The sequence below is a fragment of the Carya illinoinensis genome, chromosome 7 (assembly GCF_018687715.1).
Source record: "Carya illinoinensis cultivar Pawnee chromosome 7, C.illinoinensisPawnee_v1, whole genome shotgun sequence".
Taxonomy (NCBI): Eukaryota; Viridiplantae; Streptophyta; class Magnoliopsida; order Fagales; family Juglandaceae; genus Carya; species Carya illinoinensis.
The window spans coordinates 5,724,247-5,751,475 of NC_056758.1; the positions used below are offsets into that span (position 1 = coordinate 5,724,247).

The 27,229-nt window shown below is 38.4% G+C and overlaps 2 protein-coding genes across 2 annotated transcripts; both read right to left on the minus strand.

Annotated features, from left to right (window-relative positions):
* Positions 1-2,094: 2,094 nt before the first annotated feature.
* Positions 2,095-2,875, minus strand: LOC122317221 (protein BRICK 1-like). Its single transcript, XM_043134192.1, has 2 exons — positions 2,552-2,875; positions 2,095-2,348 (listed from the first exon to the last, which is right to left on the minus strand). Exons 1-2 carry the CDS (start codon positions 2,682-2,684, stop codon positions 2,224-2,226), a joined length of 258 nt encoding a protein of 85 aa, XP_042990126.1. The 5' UTR covers positions 2,685-2,875; the 3' UTR covers positions 2,095-2,223.
* A 1,000-nt stretch (positions 2,876-3,875) lies between these two features.
* On the minus strand, positions 3,876-26,754 carry LOC122317220 (probable cytosolic oligopeptidase A). Its single transcript, XM_043134191.1, has 17 exons — positions 26,286-26,754; positions 25,793-25,960; positions 25,223-25,346; positions 23,379-23,455; positions 22,645-22,788; positions 20,800-21,030; positions 20,645-20,735; positions 15,077-15,198; positions 13,218-13,325; positions 12,851-13,096; positions 11,948-12,093; positions 6,485-6,602; positions 5,423-5,582; positions 5,291-5,322; positions 5,076-5,141; positions 4,345-4,416; positions 3,876-4,183 (listed from the first exon to the last, which is right to left on the minus strand). The coding sequence occupies exons 1-17, from the start codon at positions 26,694-26,696 to the stop codon at positions 4,103-4,105; spliced, it is 2,397 nt and encodes a 798-aa protein (XP_042990125.1). The 5' UTR covers positions 26,697-26,754; the 3' UTR covers positions 3,876-4,102.
* Positions 26,755-27,229: the final 475 nt, after the last annotated feature.

The window sequence follows — 27,229 nt, forward strand, 5'->3', positions numbered from 1 at the left end:
TGGAGGATGCTTTGATCATAGAGAACAATGCATCTGAATACATGAAGTCCATAGACAGTTTGGGAACTTCCAACTCCAATCGCTTCTCTTTTGTCATGGACAAAAGAATTGCTCTACCACCCATATCAACTCCATCAGAACCGTCGTCTACTATGACGCAACACCCCCCTTCTCTCCAGCCAAGATAGCAAGTACATGGGTGAATTGTTTCATCAATATATGAATGGTGGAGTTTTCCTTCTTCTTCCATATTCCAACATGTATTGATATGTCAATGATGACCCTTCTAGTTACATCATATGCTAATGATAAAAGAAAAAATGAGGATGATCCTCCAATAATCTAGCTTATTTATCTTGCTGTTTATTTTATTTTATTTTATAAGGAATCTTGCTGTTTATTCGACATTCATTAGGTTGTAAAACTCAAGAGAGTTGAATTTATGCTAAAATGCTATTGAAGAACATATGGACATTGCACAAGTATGAGGGTTCAGCATATCTTGCAAAAAATCAGATGGGTCGTTTATCCTGGGAGTTGATGAATGTTCATAAACCTGGAAAGCCAATTAATTCATGCAAGACACGCTAGCTAAACATTCATTGAGTTGACTCAACCCCATTAAATCTGTATGGTACCTTCACCATAGATTTACACTGCTAGAGCTTGACCCAACAACTGATAAAAATAATCAGTCCCACAATAAACTATGGAACAAAATAATACCCTGGCACTCACCACCTTACTGGATAAGAATATCTAGTAGTCTATAATAAAACGCTCCTGTTTTTTCACTCTTTAATCAAATGGTCCTACCTACACTCGGTAGTTAGGTTACTTGATGAAGGTAACCCTTCCCTTTCCCAAACAACATGGGTCCCAAGACTCAATGGCCTACTAGTCGAGAGCTGAAAATTGAAAAAAAGAAAGCCCATATAGATATAGATACATATACCTATGAGATAGGAGGAAACTCTTCAAAACAAATGATTGATCAATTTCAGTAATAAGGTCATAGTCAACTTATTGAGTTGGTGGTTGGGGCTAGGCAGTGTATGCTCTGCATAAAAAATAGCCTCTATGAAGTTAAAAATAATGCCCCCAAATTGGTTAAAGTTTGAAAATTAAGATTTAAATTAGTGATGACCATTAACAAGAATGTTTTTTTTTTTTTTTGTTTTTTGAAGATTTTGATATAATAACAGAAGGTTGGACACAATATGCTTGTATGATGAAGACTTAATATGAAAAGGTGGTACTAACTAGTAACCACGGACAGACAGAGAATTATCGGCAATGACGGCTGATGACTGCAACAGGAAAGAGAGATGTGGCTCATGAGAAACCATAGATAAAAGTTAATTAAGAAATCAGCAGAAGAAGACTTATTTGGCTAAACACAAACATAGACAACACTTTAATGGGTATTTAGTATTAATCCTGTCAATGATAAACCACAAAGGAATCCAGTATGTTTCTGAATCCATGACCTTATCCTATATTTTGCTATTCTTACAGTGGGAGGGTCTGTCATTTGAAGTAGAACCATTGGCAGAATGCTTATTGTGTTGAGCTATATTTAAATTTATTTTTCTATCAACAAACATCTAGATGCCCCCGAATTTCTAAAATGATCGCAATGATGCATTATCACTTGTTTCGCAAGCCTAAACTAATAAGATGTTGTGAATTTAATCCCTTAATTAACATTCTCACTTCCATCCTAAAGAAGTGGGGATTCGAAACGGGAAACATTCATCTTAACAATGTCTAAAGCTGAAAACAGAGAGAGAAGTGAATCTAATCAAATTAATTAATATTCTAACATTTCCCTTCATGAGTAGACCAAATTCTCACTCTATAAATAGGATCCATATATGTGAGATGTTTAACTCAAATGAGAGGATAACAATATGACAGATTTAAACTTAGGACCACAATACCGTGATAAATCACTCCTAACCCCAAAAGCCTAAAGTTTGAAAGGAAATAGTGATTAATCAATTAATCAACATTTTATCGCACAGATGAATCTGCACCGCTGACATGTTCTAAAGATGGCTTGAAGATCCTAAATATAGCATATACTCCATATAAGCATGAAAAGGCTCGATTATATTAGCTTCAAACAGAGTTATAATACAAGATATTTGTTCACGTTCACAATCAAGACAATATTATTCTTACAGAAGAGGCATATCGCAGCAGCAACAACAACATACATCATGTAGCGAAAAGAGACTGATTGGCTGATGCAGTACCCACTTGGGCCTCAAGGAGTTCAAGACGCCGCTCGAGTGTGTCAAGCTTCTCATTCAACGATGCCAGTTTGCTCTTCGTTGTAGCCTCTGAAAGAGTATAGAAGCATAAGATGCAGAGGTTGAATAACACCACCAACCCCAAAAAAATGGGTTGTGGAAATTCATTTCATTGGGGTTATAATGTACAAATCAATGCTATCCAACAATGAAATAATGAGCTACTCGAATCAACCCCAAAGCAGCAAATTTTAAGTAAAAGATAAAGGAAGGGAGGGAGTATAAATCGGTACCGAATTGGACAAGGAAATCAAAGAGGCGTCGAACATTGAGCGAAATGTGAGAGATGAACTCGCGGTTTTCCCAATCAGCTTGCACTGCTATCCCAACATTCACCGCATTTGTAATCCCTCCTGCCCTTGCCATCCTTCCTTTTTTATTTTTTTTCTTGTCCTTTCAGAGTCACTCGAACAGACGGTTTTTCAGGTTAAATTTGACTTGCTTAGTTGCTTTTCCTTCATTTTCTTTCCAGCCAAACAGTCAACTAACGTCTCTTTATCACTTTTACTGGTTGGGCCAAAAGCTAGTTGGCCATGGCCCCTCCAGGCGTTGCGCTTTAATATTTTGAGTTGTGAAGCCCACGATATAAACATGAGTGGTACTACTTTGTCGCCGGAGTAGGTACGCTCCACTCGACTGATAGTCTCTTTTTTTTTTTTTTTAATAATAATATATTTAAAAATAAAAAATACACTAATACATTTAAAATCAATTTCTTAATCTTTAAGTATAAAAAAAAAAAAAAATTGTCAACTAGAGCGGTAACACTTAGTGGGCAAAGTAGCTTTTTTTACTAATGTTATATAAAGTTTTTGTTTTGAGTACGTACATAAATAACGTATAATTTAAAAAATAAAAAATAAATATGAAATCTAAAAATTTTATATTTTAATAATAGTATATTTTTTTCAAAAATATACACGACGTTTACATAATCTATAATTATATTTAACATTATTCGTTTCATATAAATCTTAAATTTATCTATTTATTTTTAAAAAAATATGCTAGACTTGTACATGCAAATATCATTTCTCATGTAAAATTCCCATTAACCGAATCTTCATTTTTTTCCCCCTTTTATAAACTAATCTAACCAATAAGATTTTCTAGAATTCTTTTTGAATCATGACATTTGGAAACATATAATATAGCCTCTTTTAAAATTCAGAAATAATCGAAAAAGTCAGACTCCACGTAATATATTCTCACGGAAATCCTGAATATGAGTATCCGTAATTTTCTCTCTTATCACTTTGGACTAATTGAATGAAATTAAAATTTCAATTTCTTTGACGAAAAATAAAAACTTAAAAGGTAAATAAAATAAGAGGAAAAGGCATCCACTTGTAAATGATTGCATGGTTTTTGGACAAAAGCCTGGCATTATCCAATTCCAAGTTCTTTGGACAATGGCCTGGTTTAATCCGATTTGGTTAAAGAAAAATGAGGTGGAAGAATGGTTTTGGTGGTAAGGTCTAGAAACTTCAACATTTATTTATGAAAAATTATTTGTTGCAAATCCCGCGCATTTTCTTTAAAAAAAAAAAAAAAAAAAAAAAAAAAAAAAAAAAAAAAAAATCAAGAACACATGAACAAATCAACTCTTTCATGATAGACCCTAGTTTTTTTTAAAAGAAATACGAGAAAAAATCAACTTTTTTCAAAAGAGGGCCACCACAGGTAGAGATGATGGCTTGAAATTTATTCTGGGGTCTTTTCATTCAGTGGTGGAAATGAAAAGATTCAACAAAGAAGCCTGCATCTGCTACGCATAATGAATATTATGCAGTGGCCGACAATAGTCCATTGTGCCGGAGCAGTGCCTCTGGTGAAGGTTCACGCCCACGGAATTCCACAAATACCTGGATGCAACAACGTTATATTGTTATGGACATATCAGATAAGAGTCTATCAAAGGAAATTCGACACTTAAGGGTATCTTTATGATGCAGCAAGTAATTGAGGTCAAGCCATCCAATGCGTCTTTCATCGGGAGAGCAAAACAGAGAAGCTATTTTCTAACCTCTAGGGGTGCTTTGCCACCTCCAAGTGCAAGGATAGTCTCTCGGAACTTGTGCCCTGTTTCTTTCACAGCCTGTTGCAAGACATAATCACGCAATACGTAAAGCGTGGTAAAATAAGCACATCTTCACAATTTATGGGAGCTCGGACTGCTAATTGTAAAAAGTGTAACCCTGGGCAAATGAACCAATTTTATTTTTATTTTTTTTAATATTTCTGCCCAAACATATCTTCAGAAAACCTTTATGGCAGTATTTAGTCTATAGAACCATAATACATTGCTCATATGTCATACCAAGGATAATACATAGTGTGAATTCTGAATATGAACTTAATGTTGATGACCACAACAAGACTTTTAGCTCCGGCACATTTATCCTGAAGTCCTACGAGAATTCTCCAACATGCCATGACCATGCTATCACCTAATATACAACCCACAAACCATAGGTAGACATTCATTTTCTGTTATAAATAACTTTCATTAAATTTGAAGACAACCCTTGATCGACATTAGGTGACATACTTGCGCATTCAGAAATACAATAGGCAATGCAACCACATTGTCAATGAGGTAAACCAAAAACAGAGATCAATCAAGTGCGATGTGGAGAGAACTCTAGTTTAGAAACTATGTTCAACATGCAAAAGTGGAACTATAATACATGATAAATTATATTAAGTTACAAAAAATTGAGGGCCAATCCTTCCAGACAGATCTGCCCAACATACCTTGCTGTCATCCAGTCCAGCATCCTCGAATGCAGAGAAGGCATCTGCTGACAACACCTCAGCCCACTGCCAAACGTGGAGATATGCTTTCAATATAATTTCGAAAGGAGCAAGAATGGTAATGGGAGCAACCAGTAAAAAGCATGCGCACAGTTCAAAGAGGGTTCACACAGTCTAAGAAAGAGAATTCTGAATATCACAGGAATAGATAATACCTTGTAACTGTAGTATCCAGCTGCATATCCACCTAATATTCGCAAAAAGTTGAACAAAGAAAAATACAGGGGTAAGGTTGCAGCTAAGTGAAAATGAAGCCTAAGTCAATGCAGATCCGACGGAGAGAAAACCTGCAAATATATGGCTGAAACCACAAAGGAACCTGTCTTCTGGTAGTGGAGGGATCACTTGTGTTCGTTCAGAAACCCTCCTATCAATATCATAGATGGATTCTGACCCACCAGGAACATACTTCGTATGCAGCTCCAAATCTAGATTTGCAAATCTTAACTGCAAAAATTACAATAAAATTTTGAAGAAATCTTATCTGTAATCTAAGAATTACTTGCTATATTAATTGCCTCATCACTCTTCTGATGCCAGACACTTCTTTGGAGTTTTGTCCTAGATTATAAGCCCAATCGTAAATAGCAACCAACAATGTTAAACTCCCTGCTACTTAATGCAACGACAAAATTTATTGATTACATGAGATCAAACCTTTCTAGTGCCCACCCAAGCCCCAGGCCTCATCCTATATCCTTCTTTTGAAATTGAAGGTGAATTTAACAATTTTTAGGGAACAGAACAAATTGACCAGGACAGGGGGAAGGCGACCAAGGCCATAGAAACACCACCAAGCCCACCAAAATATATAACCATTTGGCTTCCCTTATCATTCATCATGTATACTAAAGCGTGGCAAAGGTTAACGCCACCCTGTGGAAATGAGATGCTGGAAACTTTTAATTTAGCAATTCACCAGTATATAGATGGATCATTAATTGGAAAGATGAGGGGATAATATCTTTGCTCAATGGTCAAGCTAATGGATGCTGCAATTCCATACAGGTTGCACGTCATGCAGCTCTCAAACTCCATGTAAAAGCATTCTAAAGAATTATAATGGTTTTAACCATCCTCTTTCCCTATGGATCTTATTCCAAAAGTAACCACAGCTCACCCTCCTATACTTGCACGCAAAATCACACTTAGTTAAGTTACATGGTCTTCACTAAGTTACTTGAAGCTCACAGATCATTTAGTACTAGCACAGGCATGTGAACTAAAATGGAAACCCAATATTTAATCCAATTCGCATCAGTAATACAAAAGGATATAACACAAATAAAGGAAAAAATACATGGAAGGAAAAAATAAAAAATAAAATAACACCAACCAAGCACACTGACCTGACGAAGACTTAGTGAGCCGGCACGAAAAGTCCTAGCTTTAAGAAGCTTCAAATATACTTCTTCAGGGAGACTCTCCCCAGTTTCGTAATGCTTTGCAATGCCCATCAAAGTATCCCTAAAGATATCAACAGAAAATTTGAAATATAAAAGAAGATATGCATTCAAATTCAAATAACTGCATATGGTTGCATGATACCACTACAACAGAGGAAAAAGGTGTACATTTGGCTCCTTAAACCATGAGTAAGATCTAACAGAGGAAAAAATACACATTATGGGTAAGAACCAAGCACCTGTATCATGCATATCAAGTACCCCAAACAGCTAACACCATGCAACATGGTAGTTTGAAGTACAATATGAAACACTTTTGTTGAAGTACAATATGGAGGTGTTCGCAGGTCATGAAAATCTTATCAAAGGAAAATAGGGTTTTCTTTACTTAAGATGCGGCAGTCTCCTAATAGGATATGTTTTCTAATAGTTATCTTGTATTTATTAAACTTGTACATATTTAGATAGGATAAGATCAGATTAGTTTAGATAGAGATAAAGATGTAGTTTGTTGAGATTAGATAGAGATAAAGAAGTAGTTTGTTGAGATTCAAATTTGAATTCTCAATCTTATCTTTGTAATTATTTCTATATAATGAGAAGGAAGCACCTCAAAGGGATTATTCAGCCAAATCTGACATGGTATCAGAGCAGGTTCCTAATTACCATACCTTCTGTGATTTTTTTTTTCCTGGGATTGTATTCTTGGTATGGGTATTCTTGGCACTTCTGTGCCTTCGTGCTTATCATAGACAGCCAGGGTTCTCTTAGTCTGTCGGCATTTTCTGTGCTGAGTTATACTGTTTTCGGCAACTGGGTTGCCTTGTTCTGGCACTCGGCTGTTTAGTGACTTTCGTGCTGTCAGTCCAGACCACCAAGGAATTTTTTGACAATCTCTGTCTCAGTTTCTGGCTCTCGAGACTCTCTTTGGTGGTGATTTCCCAGTTCTGGCCATTTTTTACTCTCGGAATTTGACAGGTTTGTTCTCATGGCATCTGAAAAATCTAATTCCTCGTGCATTTGTTTCAATGGTAAAAATTATTCTGCATGGGCATTTCATTTTCAACTTCTTAAAGAACTTTGGGGTCATGTTGATGACAATATTCCAGCCCCAGAAAGTGCTACGGAGAAGTCTAAGTGGGAAAGTAAGGATGCCAAGATCATGTCTTGGATCCTAGGCTCTATGGAGCCTCACATCATTCTCAATCTTCAACCCTACAGAACCTCCAAGGTTATGTGGGAGTATTTGAAGAGAATCTATACTCAAAATAATTCTGCTAGAAGGTTTCAGCTAGAATTTGAGATGGCTAATTTTTCTCAAGGTGCCTTATCTATAGAGGAATTCTATTCTGGTTTTTCAAATCTGTGGGCTGAATACACTGACATTGTGTATTCCTCTGTCATTGTCGCTGGTCGCCCTCCTGTGCAAAGAGTGCATGAAACCTGTAGGAGGGATCAGTTTCTTATGAAACTAGGTCCAGATTTTGAATTTGTTCGTTCTCAATTAATGAATAGAGATCCAGTTCCTTCTCTAGATGATTGTTTGGGTGATTTACTTCGGGAGGAGCAACAGTTATTTACTCGGAGTACAATGGAACAGCAGCTGGCTCCTCCAGCTCAAGTGGCATTTACAACACAAGGGAAATCAAAGGGCCAAGACTATAGCATTACACAATGCTATAGTTGCAAGGGTTTTGGTCACATTGCCACCCATTGTATGAAGAAATTTTGTAATTATTGCAAAAAATCTGGACATATTATCAAGGATTGCCCAATCCGACCACCTTGAAAGCAAGAGCATGCCTATTCCACCTTGATTGATTCGTCAGGTGCATCCTCTTCTACAGCTCCTACTGCCGCCACTCATGTTTCAGTGCCTGCTGGTTCCAGTTCTACTACTCTTACTCCTGATATGGTACAACAAATGATTATTTCTGCCTTTTCCGCTTTAGGCCTCTTAGATAAAACAAAGTCATCCCCTAATTCATGGCTTATAGATTCTGGTGTCTCAAATCATATGACTAATAATTCCACTTCCTTACAAAATCTTTGGTCCTATGATGGTCCTCTCAAAATGCACATGGCAAGTGGTAGTTCACTACCAATTTCTGCCGTGGGTGATGTGTCTACTATCATTCAAAATGTTTTGGTTTCTCCTAACCTTTCCTCCAGTTTATTTTCAGTTGGACAGCTTGTTAAAAATAATTGTAATGTCTCTTTCTCATCTTCTGGTTGTGTTGTACAGGATCGAGTGTCCGGGAGGATGATCGCAAGGGGTCCTAAGGAGGGTCGGCTATTTCCAATAAATCCTAGTGCAGCTTTTCTTGAGTCTAGTTCTTTTATTTCTTGTAATGCTGTCAAAACAAGTACTAAAGATTGGCATCGTCGTTTAGGCCATCCCAATCCTAATGTACTCCAAACTTAGTTTAAATCTGGTACTATTGACAATAAAAATTCAGTTTCAATGGAAATGAGTTCTTTTGATTGTATCTCTTGCAAACTTTCCAAAAGTAAAGTGTTACCGTTTCCACAATCTGGTTCTCATGCCTCTCGAGTGTTTGATATAATTCATAGTGATGTTTGGGGCATATCTCCGGTTATATCACATGCTCACTACAAGTATTTTGTTACTTTTATTGACGATTGCAGTAGATTCACTTGGATCTATTTTCTTCATAATAAAAGTGAAGTTTTTTCTGTTTTTAAGGCCTTTTTCGCACTCATTCAGACACAATTTGCTTCCTCTATCAAGGTCATACGATCTGATTCTGGGGGTGAATATATGTCTCATGAATTTCAGAATTTTCTTCAAGAAAAAAGGTATTTTTTCCCAACGTTCTTGCGCATCTACACCACAACAAAATGGGGTAGCTGAACGTAAGAATTGACATTTACTTGATATGGTTCGGGCTCTTCTTATTGATTCATCTGTTCCATCTCGTTTTTGGTGTGAAGCATTAGCTACTGCTGTCCATTTAATTAATCGATTGCCCACACCAGTTTTACATAATGTTTCTCCCTATTTCATACTGTTTAGTCACACACCTAACTATTCTGATTTGCATATGTTTGGTTGTGTGTGCTTTGTTCATCTCCCACCACATGAAAGACATAAATTGACTACTCAATTAGTTCGGTGTGCTTTTCTTGGATATAGTTCAACTCAAAAAGGATTTCTTTGCTACGATCCTAATGCATGAAGAATTCGAATTTCCCGGAATGTTGTGTTTTTTGAACATCAGCAATTTTTTCTCTCTCATGTCGATCCTATCTCACCTAGTTTTTCAATTCTTCATGATGAGCCCGTTCCCTTCCCTATGCCAAATCCAGATACTTCATCTGCTCCAATACTCGTTTTAAACCTGGTTTTGTCTACACTCGACGTCACCGCGCTCCTTTAGCCAAGTCTTCTATGACTTCTCAAGATTCTCCTCCTCCGGCACCTGATCCGACACCCACCATAGCTCCTATTGCTCCAGTTCTTAGGAAATCTATCTGTGTCTCTCGCCCACCAGATCGGTATGGTTTTTCTTCCCCTACTTCTGTGACTGTTACATTATCTTCCATTGCTATCCCTTCTTCTTACAAACAGGCTATGGAACATGAGTGCTGGAAGCAAGCCATGCAAACAGAACTTGATGCACTTGAGGATAATCAAACTTGGGATGTGGTACAATGTCCTCCTTCGATCAAACCCATTGGTAGTAAATGGGTATACTCAGTCAAGCTTTGTTCCGATAGCTCACTGGAACGATACAAAGCTAGATTGGTTGCTTTGGGGAATCGCCAAGAGTATGGCATAGATTATGATGAGACCTTTGCTCAAGTTGCCAAGATGAATACTGTTCGCTTGTTACTTGCCCTTGCTGCTTCTGAATCTTGGCAATTACATCAGATAGATGTCAAGAATGCTTTCTTGCATGGCGATCTAAAGGAAGATATCTACATGAAGCTCCCATCTAGTATGCCTATTTCCTTCCCTACAGCTGTATGTAAATTGAAGAAGTCATTGTATGGTCTTAAACAAGCTCCTCGAGCTTGGTTTGAGAAATTTCGTAATACTTTGCTAGGGTTTTCTTTTAAGCAAAGTAAGTACGATGCTTCCTTATTTTTGCACAAGGGCAATGCTGGAGTAATATTTTTGTTGGTTTATGTAGATGATATTATCATCTCTGTCTCGGACAGACCATTGATTCAAAAACTTCAGCAACATCTTCATAATGTGTTTCACATGAAGGATCTTGGGGATCTTACCCACTTTCTAGGGTTGGAAGTTCGGTCTCAGCCACATGGTTTATTTCTCAATTAACACAAGTATATTCAAGACTTAATTCAGTTAGGGAGATTGGAAGATACTACTCCAGTTGATACTCCTCTGGAGGTGAATGTTAAGTATAGAAAAGATGAAGGCGAACTACTCCCAGATCCTACCTTATATCGTAAGTTAGTTGGCAGATTGATTTATCTCACCATTATGCGCCCTGATATCTCTTATGCTGTCCACACTGTTAGTAAGTTCATGGATTCACCTCGACATCTCCATTTGGTAGCTGTTTGTCAGATTATTCGTTATCTACTTGGGACTCCTAATCGTGGACTGTTTTTTTCCTAAGGCTTCTTCTCTTCACTTGACTGTCTATAGTGATGCAAATTGGGCTGGTTTTCCAGACTCTCAACGTTCTACTACTGGATGGTGTGTCTTCCTTGGGGATTCGCTTATCTCTTGGAAGTGTAAGAAGCAAGATTATGTATCTAAGTCATCTACAGAAGCTGAATGTAGGGCAATGTCTGCTGCATGTTCAGAAATCATGTGGTTGCGTGGTATTCTTTTAGAACTCGGGTTTGCACAAACACATCCCACACCTCTTCATGGTGATAATACAAGTGCCATTCAAATTGTAGCCAATCCAGTTTTTCATGAACGTATGAAGCACATCGAGGTTGATTGTCACTATATCCGAGATGCCTATGAGTCTAAAGCTATCATTCTCCCACGTGCCAACTGAACACCAAGTAGCTGATATCTTCACCAAAACTTTAACTCGACAACGGCATCAATATCTAGTTAGCAAGTTGCTACTAGTTGACTCACTAGCATCAATTTGAGGGAGGTTATCAGAGGAAACTAGAGTTTTCTTTACTTAAGATGCGGTAGTCTCCTAATAGGATATGTTTTCTAGTAGTTATCTTGTATTTAAATTAAACTTGTACATATTTAGATAGGATAAAATCAGATCAGTTTAGATAGAGATAAAGATGTAGTTTGTTGAGATTCAAATTTGAATTCTCAATCTTATCTTTGTAATTATTTCTATATAATGAGAAGGAAGCACATCAAAGGGATTATTCAGCCAAATCTGACAAATCTAACGCACCAAAGCCAAGAATCTATGTCAACATAATTACCTGTGATAACACCAGTTTTCCATGAACTGAGAAGGTAATTCAACGGCATCCCACTCTATCCCCCGAATACCAGAAACTAGACCCTCATCCTCCTTGGTCAGCATATGCTGAAGAGCATGACCAAATTCATGGAAGACAGTCTCAACCTGCATAATAGGCATTATCGAATCTGACAATAAAATTAAAAAGAAAAAAAAAACTGCAGAACCAAGAGTAATCATCCGTAATTTTCCAATTTTCCAGCAAATAACACACGGAACTGACGAAAAAATATATTTCAACTCAACCATCTAGTTAAGAATAAGAGCAGTTCATCTATCTGGTAGACTGCTTGTGGGGAAACTGTCTAAGCTCAAAACTAATATGGTGGGTTTCAACAATTCAATTGTACTAATTATTAAGAACCTGAAGTGGTAATTGGTTCTAAAATATTTGTAGTTCTGTTATTAGTAATGTGCTTAATCTACTTAAAGTTTAATAAGATGGTGTGATGTGAGGGTTGAATTATATGATCATTTAGGTATGTATTAAATGAAATCATAAAACTTGTAACTGGTATAGGCCCAGATCAATGCTATGAGCTGTTATGGTCTTGCAACTAGTACTATTATGTTGTGGAATCCACTGAGAAAACACGTTTCCCTCATTTCCCTTCTTTCCATGTTTTGGCTTTGTTCACAAGGACTCCCTTTTAAATTATTACATACTTTAGCCAGCGTACACACAAACTGTAGGTAATAGCATTAAACAGCATATCACAGTGACAGTTCTCAACACCTACATTGAGATAGGAAAGAATTAACTTAGCAGCCTGGTATGCTTGTGCCAAGGGCTAGAGAGTCTGTTTGTCAGAATTTTACAAATTATAGACAATACTCTAGAACCCAATGCAACTGAGATTACCTCACGGAATGTCATTAGGCTTGGTTTGTTCCCCACTGGAGGCGATTGATTGCACACCATGTGGGCAACAGGCAACCTTACAGAGGAACCATCACATGACAGCACGCGACTTCGACCAACAACCTCATCCATCCATGCACCTCCCTTTTTCTCAGATGGTCGGGTATATGGATCAAAATAGAAGTATGCAATGGGACTACCTGAAGAATCTTTTACACGATAGAATCTAACATCATTGTTCCAAACCTGAAAAAACAGTCATTTTAATGGGATGTGAAATTAGGAGCTATATTACAGAAAACAAAAGAAAAACATGATGAAGCAACCTTTTCTTTTGGACAAGTATGAAGGAACTAAAATATACTACCGGAGCTAAACCATCAGCTGCCTCAACCTCAATTCCAAAGAGTGTATTTGCAAGGTTAAACAGGCCATCCATAATCTTTTGCAAGGAGAAGAACGGGCGCAGTTCTTCCTGTAGAATAGCAAGGAAAATTTAGTTTCTCCACAAGAAGATTAATACTCATTCAACTATACCCAGGGAACTATATGTGTGTGTGTGAGTGCGCAAACACATTTATGCATGTGTATAGGGGGACCCATACACATACAAAATACTCCTACAATTTTTCAACTATAGAAAAAACAGTCCGAGTTTTGTATTATTATCTCTTTGCTCCTTTGGTTTTTTCAAATTTATCATTTTACTCCTGTGTTCTAACAATTTTATCAATTAGGAACCTTCATCAGATTTCCCTCAACTGTGGCATGCCGGATGACTTAAAAAATAATAAAAGTTAAAATTAAAATTCATTTAAGAAAAGAAAAGAACTCACTAAAAAAAGGCTTCAGAAAAATTAAAAATAAAAAACAAATAAACACCCACGGAAATAAAAGTCCAAGATATTTTTAGAAAAATAAAAAAATAAAAATTTATAAAAATAGAAAAATAAAAATTTATAAAAGTAGGACACAAAAGCTCAAGCAAAAAAAAACATTAAAAACTAAAAGAATAAAAAACACATATATACATAAAATCCAAAAAACTCCAAAAACTAAAAATTATAATATAAAAAAAATTTTTTTTGGGGGGGGGGGGGGGGGGGGGGGGGCGCTGAGAGAGCCTCCCCCACCCTCCGCAACTACGCCCCCTCCATTGGCTAACCCAAAATGAACCTTGGCAGAATACCTAAGCCACACTTGGGCTGGCTAGGGGGGTAGGCCTAGGTGGCCCACCCAAGGGAACCTAGGCCAAGCCTAGTTGGCCAAACCGTGTTTTGAGGGAGAGATGCCGTTCTGTTCCTCACAATCCCGGCAATGGTTGGATGGGGAGGGCACTCCCCTTCTCCAGCACCCACTGTTCCTTCACTTAATTTTATTTTATTTTTTAACTTTAGAGTTTTTTACATATATTTTACTCTTTGATTTCTAAGTTATTAGATTTTTCAATTTTTTATTTGAAAAACATTTATACTCGGGAAAAAAAATTACATTTCTATTCTATTTTATGTGACATGTGGCGTCAAATTTTTGTTTGTTTATTCAACAGAAATCTGACAGAAGCATCTATTTTAAAAATTTACAAACCAAAGGAGTGAAAGGGGAAACATATAAAACTAAGGAGAGACCGTTCTAATAATTAACTCATTTTTCAAACATATAGAGAACCTCCCAAAATGGCACACGTTTGAGCGTTTGCAAGCATAACAGAGAAATACATGTAGAATATACCCTCTAATTTTAACCCCAAGGGGTTGGCTCAAGGGGTGAAGACCTTGGTCTTGGGGTATCACTCCCCTCAAGGTCCAAGGTTCAACACCTCATGGGTGCAAACAATCCTTTAGGACCACATCCCCCGGTAAAAAGCCAGCGATTTAACCAGTTTCATGTAGGGAAACTTTCAAGGGTGCGGTGCACGAGACCGGGATTTACTCTACAAGGGTGGGTCCGAATGGCCATGCCTTGGAGAGGTTGCCTGACATAAAATATATATATATATATATATATAAACCCTCTAATTTTTCAACTATAGAGAGAGAATGTCTAAGAATTGGTTGACTAGACAAATATCCTTATCTCCATTTAACCTGAAACAGTTGTAAAATTGCAATATCCAGGAACAAGAGAATTATTTACTTTCAGACAGTTTAGGGAGTAGATCTGAATCTTCCAATATTTCAAATATAAATTGGATTAGAAATGAATACACATAAACATAGTTCCAACCTCATTGATGTCAAATTTTGATTCACGAAGCCTCTCACTCCAAAAATTGACATCCCAATGGCTCAAATCATCAGCTTCTACTGCACCCTGACTCGTGGCAAAACTTCTAATGTCATTCATATCTACAAGGATCAAGCATACGATCAAGTCCTTGGATATATCCAACATAAAAGATGTGTTGTGAAAGACTCACATTAAGAATGAAATCTTGTGTTGACCAAAGAGATCACAGGCATAAAACATTACAAAACTTGAGCTAAGAAAAGCAACTTTTTTTAATGTCTAGAAGACTAGTTTCTAAAGAAGTCTAGGAAAATAGAGAAATGGGAGAAACTTTTGCTCATTTTCTTCTTCTTGCTAGTTGGGGTTTTCTTTTCATATATTTCTTGTTACTTAGGTCGCAATGCCCTGCGCTTCTAATAAAATTACATTACTTACCAAGAAAAGAAAAGCAGCTTCTTCTTTTTTTATAAGTAATAATCTTTATTGAATATGAAGAAACTAGGCAATGCCCAAGTACACAGGGAGTATACAAAGTGAGACACCTAGTTACATTCTAGTGAACTATAAGGAAAGTAGAAACTCATGAACATTCCCGCCCTTTAGAACAATGGCTGAAAACCATTGAAACAGAGAAAATACAAAAAAATTCCAGATTGCCCCCACTTCCCGCTCCTTATCATTAAAGCACCTCTCATTCCTTTCCGACCATAAACACCACATTAAGCACAAGGGTATCATCCGCCACACTGCTGCCAATTGAGCACTGTTGTGAGATCTATTCCAGCATGCAAGTACCTCCACCACACTCCTAGGCATAACCCAGCTTAGCCCAGCTCTACTAAAGATTCTGGCCCATAACTCCCCAGCCACCTCACAATGTAAAAGCAGGTGATCTATCGATTCCCCACTCTTTTTGCACAGATAGCACCACTCCATTACAACCAGACCTCGCTTTCTAAGGTTATCAATCGTTAAAATCTTCCCATGAGCGGCTGTTCAAATAAAAAAAGCAACTTTAGAGGGTACTAACACCTTCCACATACTCTTCCACAGAAAGAAAGTAGACTGTTGTATTGTCAAAGCCATATAAAAGGATTTAACAGTAAACTTTTTATTCCCCATGTGAGTCCACAACATACGGTCACCCCCATTGACACCTAGATTTACTGAATACAAATAACTGTAGAAATCTACCGGCTCTTCAAGTTCCCAGTTCTGCGCGTTTCTTGTAAAAGTGATATTCCAAGTTACCGTCCCATTGGCACAACATATTAGTTCTGAAACTGATGCTTGCTGGTTTCCAGCCAAGTTGAATACTGCTGGAAATACAGTACAAAGAGAACTCTCCCCACTCCATGAATCTAACCAAAAGCGGATTCGTGCTCCATCGCCCACCTCAAACTTGAGATGTTTTTCAAAAGCATCCCATCCCTTTCTTATGAACTTCCACAGGCTTACTCCATATGATCCCCTACCCTCTAAAGAACACCATTCCCCCCACGCACAACCATACTTTTGATCAATGACCTCCCTCCATAGCGAGTTCCCTTCCAATTGGTATCTCCACAACCACTTCCCTAATAATGCCTTGTTAAACACACTCAAATTCTGCACTCCTAACCCCCCATTTGCCGACCCCAAACGAAAGCATTTTGAGGTTTGGATATGAGCCTATCCATCACCATGCTCATACGCTTAGCTAATATCTTAGCGATGATTTTGTAGATCCCACCTACCAAACTGATAGGCCGGAAATCTTTCAAGTCATTGGCACCCGCTATCTTTGGAATGAGAGCAATGAATGTAGCGTTTAGTGACTTTTCAAACTTATGACTAGTATGAAAATCATGAAAAATCTTCATTACTTCCTCCTTTACCATATCCCAACATTCTTGAAAGAAAGCCATGGAAAAACCATTCGGTCCTGGAGCTTTGTCTTTACACATACCTTTCACCACAACATGCACCTCCTCTTCCTCAAACGGCCTTTCCAACCATCCTGCTACCTCCGAACCCAGCTGTTCAAAACTTAAGCCATCAAGTTTGGTGCGCCAATCTACTTTTTCAGCAAGGAGTTCCTCATAGTACTGCACTGTATGGTTTTGAATTTCTTCAGTTGAATGCAACACTTGTGAGCCGGAATGGATGGCTTCTATAGCGTTGTTGTGCCTATGTGAATTCGCCACCTTGTGAAAGAAATTGGTGCGCTTGTCCCCCTCCTTCAACCAAAGCGCCCTAGATTTTTGCCTCCAAGATATCTCTTCCATCAACAAAACTTTCTCAATTTCAGTCACAACCACATTCTTCCTTGACATAGAAGCCTCATTAACATCCCCTTCCTCCAAAGCATGCAACTCTTCCCATAGCATATTTTTCTGCACTTCTGTATGTCTAAATACTTCTATATTCCACCTTTTTACATCATTCTTAAGTGCTTTAAGTTTACCTGCCACAATGAAGCTAGGAGTACCATCAAAAGAGTAGCCGTCCCACCAAGCCCTTACCTTCTCCACAAATCCTTCAGCTTCCAGCCACATATTCTCAAATTTGAATGAACGCCTACCCCCTTGAATGCCACCGCAATCAAGCAAAATTGAGAAGTGATCAGAACATACCCATGGCAACCTTTTATGGCATAGATCTGGGAAACACGTCTCCCAAGAAGAAGAGACTAAAAATCTATCCAGTCGGGACCCCCCTGGACAGTTGGACCAAGTATAGGCCCCCCTTGCAACGGCAAGTCCACAAGATTCAAATCAAAAATCAGCTCTGAAAAAACTTCCATTGGGCCTGTCGACGTGGATGCCCCCTCCCTTTCACTAGGGAACCTAACTACATTAAAATCTCCACAAAAGACCCAAGGTAAGTCCCAAACAGCATGTAAACCCGCAATTTCCTCCCACAACAAGCTTCTCTCTCTATCCGCATTGGGCCCATACAGGTTTGCTAGAGCCCATGTCCACCCATCCTCTATATTCTTAAAAGATACTGCCACTGAAAACATCCCAATACATTCCTCTACCAGCTCCACCACTCGCTTATCCCACAATAACAACACACCTCCCGAGGCCCCTGATGAAGCAACTCCACAAACTACGAATTATGTGTCTATCAATACTACACAACTTGGTCTCTTGAAGGCAAACAATGTCTACCTTCCAAATACGGAGAAGAGATCTAATGCGAAGGCGCTTATTCACATCGTTGATCCCCCTTACATTCCACGAAATGATTTTAGGCATTGATATAAGACGCTGGCCCCCTTCCCTTCACCCTCTCCCTCCCCACACTTCCTTCCTTATTATCATAGTTAATAGAACTCTTGAGGCGTTTCAACTCCCGGTCTTGTTTCACAGCTGATTTCAGAACTATAGTTCTCCCTGCCTCTATTGCAACTAGAAAAGCCTTGAACTGATCTTCAAACCCAGGACACGAAATCCCCACACATTCATGAAGTTTCTCAACTACTTTTAGCACCCAGTCTGAGAAAAATCTGAACACTGGCTTTGGAGATAGAGTACGTAGCAGAATAGGGCTATCCATATCTCCCTCAACCCCGCTAGTCACAACATCCCTCAACTCAGCCACTTCTTTGTCTTCTGCTAATGTCCCAGTGTCCCTCTCTGGCCCCCCTTCTAATTCCATCAACCACATCTCCTTATTACTATCCCCCTCCACTTCAAACTTATTCACCTCCCCTTCCTCTAGCTCAAACTCCCCTTCCCGTGCTTCAGAAATATCCTCAGATGCTTCCTGTGCTTCGAAGATGGCCATCGGCGTTATCTGGGCATGTGCTAGCGACCCATGCTGCAAGGTAGTCATACCACTCGGATCCATAACTTCCTCCAAGAGAGAAAGTGTAACCGGGTTAAAGGTTTGTGCCTCTTTACCTATGCCAACTTCACAGAACCCCTGGGTTGGTGCCAACGAAGCCCCAACAACCTCCGTCTCACGTTTTTGTGCACAAGAGCCTTAAGCCAGTCGTGCCGTCAGTGGATGCATTGGGAGCTATCTTTGTGCTCTGTTGTGAGCACCCCCAGCACCGTGCCATCCTCCTAGGGCGGCGACGTCACCTGAGGCGTCAGCGAGGTCATATGAGGCCTCGCCAGTGAGGTCATATGAGGCCTCACCGGCAACGATGTCTGAGGCCCTCTGGCCGATGGGCCTAGGTCAACCGATGCACCACTAAGCTCGTTTGCCTTGCCCTTTCCACAGATAGGCCTGGGCTCATTTTCGGCCACTGGGCCCTTTCCCTTCCCAACTAGTTCCAGCCCATTTGTCTTATCTTGGCACCTCCAAAACCTTCTGTTTTAAAACACACCGTTTCAACCACTTCATTTTAACGCTCAACTCTCCCATCTGTTTTTCGATATCAATCAGAGCCTCCAGCCAGTTTTCCTCATTAGGGCCAACATCTTCTCTACCATCCTCTTCATCGTATTGCACCCCTTCCGAAAGAATTCCCATCTCTGGCTTGGATAGACCTGCCACCTCTGGCTTTTTTGTGTCTCGAGGCCACTCAATCCGCCCTTGGAGTGCCTCCCTATACTACAGAAGCGGCATGGTACGAAACGATGGAGTGGGCTTCCATATGTGGTTGTCTTTGTTCTTTCCTCCCAAACCAGAGGAGTCTCTAGTGATCTCCTGCAGAATATCCCCAAAAGTCCTCCACCCTACACCATCCCTTCCTTCTAGGATCACTAACATCCCACGCCTCTTCACTTGACCGAACTCTGATACGGAAAGAAACCTCCCATAGAAGTTGCTCTGCCGCTGCACCACCAACACTTGGGCCCCATTTCTTTTCGTTCTAAAGACTCAGATGAACTTCCATTTACTACACCTTCTTTCAACATGTTTGCTAGCCAACCCAGTGATTCTTGATCTATGGAGATATATTTCACAGCACGGCAACTAATTTCCGTGATTCTCCACCCCTAACATTGATCTTCTTAAACTCAGAAGCATTTTTGTTCAATGATAACGTTTCTTGTTGACTCCATCTCAACACCACAACAAGGATATGAAAAGAACAGTTTAAACAACACCGGGAAAAAAACTCTATAATAAAAGAAAAGGTCCTGGGACACGCTAAGATTCCTAAGCTTCAATAAGGGTAAGGTTAAGCGAATGGATCATCTCCAGCGAGAAACACCAGAGATGAGTGAGAGGGAAGAAGGGTTGTACGGAGAGAAAAAGTCAACATCGTAACTTGGCAAAATCTTGTTAACACGCTCCTGCACAAGTAAAAGCAACTTCTTTTGAGAATAAGAGAACATTATAACCGAAATTCTAACTTTGCAACAGACAAAAATGTTATGCTTAATTTATGTGTGTACAGAAACATGCACTGAGCAAAGTTTAAGTTTGCAACATGGCATCTGATGATCTGAAGTACATATTTAAATTAAATTAAATAAATAAATACACAGACCATGTTTCCAAGACAACAGACGAATTTAACAAAACAATGGCATAGAAAATTAAGTTTCACTTAATGCTTCATAAGATCATTCAAATAGTAATTTATTTACAACCATGGGTAAACTATGTACAGTGCACCACCTTGAACCGAAGCATTCCATGAAGCACTGCGAAGTGTTTCTAGAAGCTCTTCTGCTTTTTCAACAGTAGCCATTTTGGTTGCCATGCTTACCTGATTAAATATATTTTAGAAAGTCGATCATAAAAAAGTGATGTTAAAAGATAGTAGAACATACCTCAGCATAATTGTTATAATTGAGAAGCTTAGCCTTTTCCAACCTAAGTTTCAAAATCTGTTCAATTATTGCCGTATTATCCAAATCTCCGTTTGAGGCACGCGTTACATAAGCACGGTAGACTTCTTCACGCAAAGATCGATTTCGAGCATGTTGCATAGTAGACATAAAACTTGGACCATCCAGTGTTATTATCCAAGGCCCATTCTCAGCAGTAGCATTTTCATAACCCTGTGAGATAAATAGAGATGCATTGGCAAAGATAGATAAGATAACAACCAATCCAGTAGAATTGAGAAACGAAACAGGCATTTGTAACATGCTGAATTTTTGAGGTTTCTAATTTCGGGAAGTTAGGGTTTACAAATAATTAGGGTTTCTACTTTTAGAGAGTGAAATAGGGCTAGATCTAAAATTAGGTCCAAACCCACAAGACCCATGTAAGGATGAGCAAGCCCAAGTATTATCCTTGCCAGACACATATAGCCCGCGAAAGTGAGCCCACATATGTTATACTTGAAACCGACTTGCACCACCCTTCTAGTTGCAAGCACAATTCTAGTTCTACTCCAACTAAAAGTCACCTAGTTCTACTATTTATACTCCAACCACAACTCCTAAGGCAAATAAAACTCCCCAGGCAACCACAACTCCTAAGGCAACTATGACTCCAAATCACATTCAAACACTCCACTAAACCCATAACACTAGGACTACCACACCCCTTGGACTCCACACCCACCAAATTCTATTTATAGATCCCATATGACAGCCCACCTACCATTACATGAGCCCCAAGCACCGCCCCCTCCAAGACCACAAAATTCTCTTATATTTTGTGCTAAAACCAAAAACCCATAGCTCTCCCCTGCTACAATACTCACACAACACCCCAAGCAAGAAGATCAAGATCCAAACCACTTAGCCAAGCCATGTACTCCAACCCAACCTCTGGATCAACCTCCAATGATAGGCATGTTAGACAATTTCCATGAAATCATACGAAATTAGTGGAACTTGGATTTCATAAAGGGTGAGGAAATGGTAAATACACATGCTAGGATTAGGTTTTATGGCATTATAATGCATCTTTATACACGAGATTGGACAAGCATATATATAGGATGATTATTTGAATAAAATCATGCATATTTGAGGACTTATACCCACGATTTTGATGGTTTAAACATAAGAAAGATTTTACAAAGATAGATCATGAGAAATTCGGGTGACATGTAGTATAGGCTTGAACATGGATGGATGCATTAAGGTTCAAATTATATGAACTCATATGACTAAGTGTTAGTAGCATGAATAGTCATAGGTTTGCTAGACAAGACTAGTTTTGAAGATCTTAAGAGTACATAGGTATGAATTATGATGAAGGATGATGGACTAAGAGATTAAAGTGATTAAATATGTAGTCATGTGTTGCTTATTGAGTATTCAACTCTCCTTTTTTTGTGTGTATTTTAAATGTTTTAACCACCCCAAGTTATGGTCATTGTGAGAAAGCAGCTGTAGGAAGGGCTTGACTCACTGAGACGAAACAGAGGCCTAGGAAGTTGATGAGTTATTTAGTTTTCTATTTTCAGTCATTAAATTTATTTTGTAAAGCACATGAGACTTGAATGATTTTCAACAAGTGTTTCTGCAGACTCTCTTTGAAATTTCAATGAAGTATGTTTTATTATGGAATCTTTTCTACCAGGCTTCTACATAAATGGTTTTAATGGTTAGTAGCATTCGACGTGTCCTAGATTTCTAAAAATGAGGTTATTCTTAAACCTAGGGGAACGGGGTGTTACAAGATAAGCACAGTAAAGGGATTTCAACAAGGACTACCTTAGACACTGCTGTCTGTGCAGCCATTCCAAGAGCAGTAGCAGGCAATCCTTCAATTTCTTTTTTATCCATAATTAGTTTTTCAAACTTCTTTGTGGCATCCAAAACATTCTCGTCAAATTTTTGAGATAATCTTTGCAATTCCTGAAATGAAATCATGGTGAAAAGCAAGTAATGGCAAAGCCAAGTAGTAAAATAAACAAAAATGACAAAAATCATCATCACCAATCCTATTTGGTACAAGTCCAAGTCAATAGTTCGACACCAGCTGTTTCCAATTTTTTTTTTTTAAGTAAAAGATTTTATTCATTGAAATAGGCATAGCCCAAGTGCACACATCCACTGTTTCCATATTAAAGGAGGAGGAAGAATTACAGTATTCTAATATAATATCAGTTAGTTACAACCTCTACCCTCCTCACCCTTCTTCCCAAAAGAAGAAGAAGAAGAAGAAGTGAAGAAGAAATAGGAGATGCTATTTTATGAGCTTATATAGAAGATTCCCCTACAGACCCAACAAAGGCCATGACACATATTAGCATATAATTGTAGCTAAAGGCCTATCCTATTATCATGATTAGATACAAACCACTTCCATGTGCAATTGTGTTATGTAGATTCTAGCACACGCGCACACACACACAGATAGAGAGAGACAGCGAGGGAGAGAAAACAAGAGCTGATGACTTGATCTGACAATTTACTTCAAAATGGAAAAGTAGCTTAAGGAACACCTGTTCAATTTTGTTAAATTGGTCTCTTTCATCGTCTTCAAGAGAAACACCACTAAGAATCGCTTCCTTTAACTGGGCTGCATGGGAATAGGGTCATTTGACGTATCAGACAATGCAAGTTGAACCCAAGACACATAGAAACATTAAATTAATGATAGAAATTACACTGTAGATGATATAGTTTCAACACAGAGCTAGGTTGCAAAATAACAGTGTCTTGTGAAAAAAAAATCATGAAGCAAATCAAGATTAGACTTACAAAGCTAGGTGGTGCAGTTATAAAAAATGGAATCAAGTAACAAAGATATGATATGCACTTCAGTCAAGATTCAAGATAAAGTTAAGAAACCATGTCAAGTTATTTTTTTCCAATCATTTCTTTTGCTCCTCTCCTTCCATACCCAACAACCTAATCAGCAGTGCATCATTCTTTTTATTCACGCCGGATGTCCAGGACAAAGTCTCAACTAATCAGCAGCCCAGCATTTGATGAAAGGATGTAAGTATGTAAACAAACTGAGTCATGAAGCCTAACATAGTCAACAAAAAAGAAAAATATTTTTTTTCAAAAGTCGAAAACAGAACAATATTAATAATGGAAGGTATGGATGCTATTTCACCCACCCTTGACAGAAAAAAGAGAAATTCTATTTGAGCCTTATGTGATGAAACGATGTGTTTCATTAAAAATAAAAAAAGCATCGTTTTGGCAGACGTCCATCCCCCTCCCCCTTCCTCAGTGCGAGATCCACCTGACATTGGGCCTTTCATCAGCTCGAGAGGTTTGTCCCCTTCCTCAGCTAGACGTCGGCCCCTTCTCAGATCACTCTCTATTTGAAATTGATTTATCATATTGGCCTCTTCTGTTTTCATTATTGTTGTTATTTGTAGTTGCTGCTTCTGTTAGGTTTAATTGTTGTTTCTTTTTTGGTTTCTAGTCTGTTTCTTTGCATGGGTTTATGGCTACACAATCCATTTATAAGATTGCGTGGAGAAAAGAAATTAAAAAAATATGTAAGTAATTAGTTTACTTAGTTTATGATTACGCAATCAACATCGGCCCCTTCCTCAGCAAGCAAGGTAATGATTTCGGTGGAATCACTGTGTTGTTTTACGTTCTCTTTAAGCTCTTGGTTGGCAGCCTGGAAAATGGGGTTGGCGGGAAATGAAAGGATGACAACTGGATGGTGGGTTTTTGTTTTGCCCACCAAGTACTTGCTTTTAGGCTCATTGGGAAAGGCTCACTCGGAAAGGCTTGCTCACTTGTTTTCTAAACTGTAAGTCTAGAAATGAAGGAAAAAATCAACCTGTTATCATTCAAAATGTTGCAGCCCAGAAATGAAGAAAAAATAAAACTGTTATCATTCAAAATGTTGCAGCCCAAAATTGAAGAAAAAAGTCACATGACCACTGGTACTCCATCGGACAAGGATTGAAGAGATGGGGGAGGGAAAGTTTTCAGTCAATGTCAAAGAAAAAGTTATACATCAGTGGCATTATTGTAATACAAAAAGCTTTTAGGGACAAAAATGTCCAGGCCCGAGTGGGTCATAGACGGACTCCAGACAAAAATCCTGCCAGTGGTACCTTTTTTCCATCAACTTGTGAACAGGTAAAAAGTGTCTACCATAAAATATAAAATAAAAAATAAAAGAAAGAAAAAGAAAACGAAAAAAAGATGAGAACAAAAGGAGAAAAAGAACAGATAACAAGGTTGATCACACAACTACAACAAAAGAAGAGGGAAGAAAACAGATGCAGATACCCTCCCCACTAAACATAATATAGAATATTGTTATTATCTTGAGGGTTAAAGGTTTAACAAAGATGTTGGAGATGCTTACATTCCACGATACGTTTACGAGCATCACTCAGTGACTGCCAACCAGGAGATTCTTGAATAGCTTTAAACGCATTGTAAATTGCTTTACTTTGTCCCAACCTCAGCTGAAACTTAACCTTCTCTGGCTGCGAACGACAAGTAAACAGTGTTATTACTCAACTAAAGAGTTCCATAACATTGAAAACTAAGGCAGAAATTCATGGACCTAAAACAGATCCGATTAAATTCATATAACAGTTTATCTGAGACTCGCTACAAGGGAAGCCTAGAGTGAAGATTAATTGTAACATTTTCTGGCAGTCACCCGCGAACTAAAGAAGAAACCGAACCTTAAAACATTGACCTCTGCATTTTGATTCTATTTATTTTGGTTTTTCTTTAATGAAGGAAGAAAAACAATACCCAAGTATTCACGGCTCAAAGGCCCAGTCACCCACGAACTAAAGAAGAAATCGAACCCCATTTTAATTATAGTTTTATGGTTTTTCTTTAATGTCGGAATATAAAAATACCCAAGTGTTCATGGCTCAAATGACACAGCAAGCATATTCGTAAAAGATCATATAGTTACCTGAACTTCTTCAATGGCAGAACGGAGTTCGGGAGAATCCTTGACAGCCTTCAGATGATTGACAATCCCCCAGACCACAGTCAAACGGTCTACAATCTTCTCCAATGGCTCAACCAACTTCGGCCATGAAGGCTCCACTTGGCGCTCCAATTCCACCAAATCATCCTCCTGCAGAACCCATTATCGAAAACAAACAAAAATCAAAGCCCAGTAACCAAAACATTATTAAGTTTAAAAAAAAAAAAAAAAAAAAAAAAAAAGAGAGAGACAAAACAGGAAAAAAAAACGACAAGCAACCAAAGGTCCAAAAAAAAAAAATAATAAATAAAAACCCTGAAAAAACAAAGATAACACTAGAAATCCAGAAACCATAGAGAACCCAAATTCCAAAAACAAGACAAAACGATCAGAACACGAACCAAAAACACACAGAAATAGAACAAACCCAGAAACCAAAACTCAATAAAAGAATCAAATACAAAACAAAACATACAAGCTTCTTCAAGAGGGCACGGATCCCGGGGGAGACGTGTTTGGCTTCAATGACATCGAACGGGGGAAATTCAAAATCTAGAAGAAGGGGGTTGGCTTCGATGGGCGATTCCACAGCCGAAGTGGCGGCCATTGGTAGAGAAGAAAGGGAAGAGCAAGAGTGAGAAAGCCAAGGAGCTGTACAAGTGGGCCTGCGGAGTGCGGGGAGGCAGAAGGAGAAGGAAGAAGAACAGAGGTGGCAGGGACTGGATTTGGGGAATTGTTTGGGAGATAAAAGGGGAGGTGGAGTGCGCCTTAGTAGCGGGTTGACTGACTGGGTGACAGAGATGCGTGATGCCAACAACGTGTAAACTATTATTGGAAGAAGGGCTCCTGGTATTCGCCTCTCAAGTATCGCAGATACGGCCTTCATTTCCCTCTGTTTCCCATGCCCTTGTCCTGTTTTCGTCTTTCTTTACTTAGAAACAAACTATAGTCTGCATCACGTGATTGGTGCTCAAGGTGGCGCTTCTGTTCACTTAGCTCATATTTAAAAAAGCTTGGTCACTCTTGGATCATTAGCTCTTTTGATTGTAAGATTTAGCAGAGATCAATTCAATTTAGTTTAATTTTAAATTAAATCTAATATTTAAATATTTAATTCTTAAATTATTAATCTCATCTCAACTTAAAACCTCTTTACACATGAGACCTATAATCTTTTTCAACTCAATACATATTTATACGTGAGACTCACAACCTTTTTTAATTTTTTAAAAATAGTACTAAACTCATCTTAACATCTAAATGCGTCTAAACTCATTTTAAATAGATCCTACATAACTCACTTCATCTACTCAACTCACTACTATTCATAAAGAATTCAGTTCAATATCCAAACGCAATCTTAAAGAATGATATTCAGTATCTCAGAATTAAAGATGTTTGCTCTGGTTTAAAGAACAA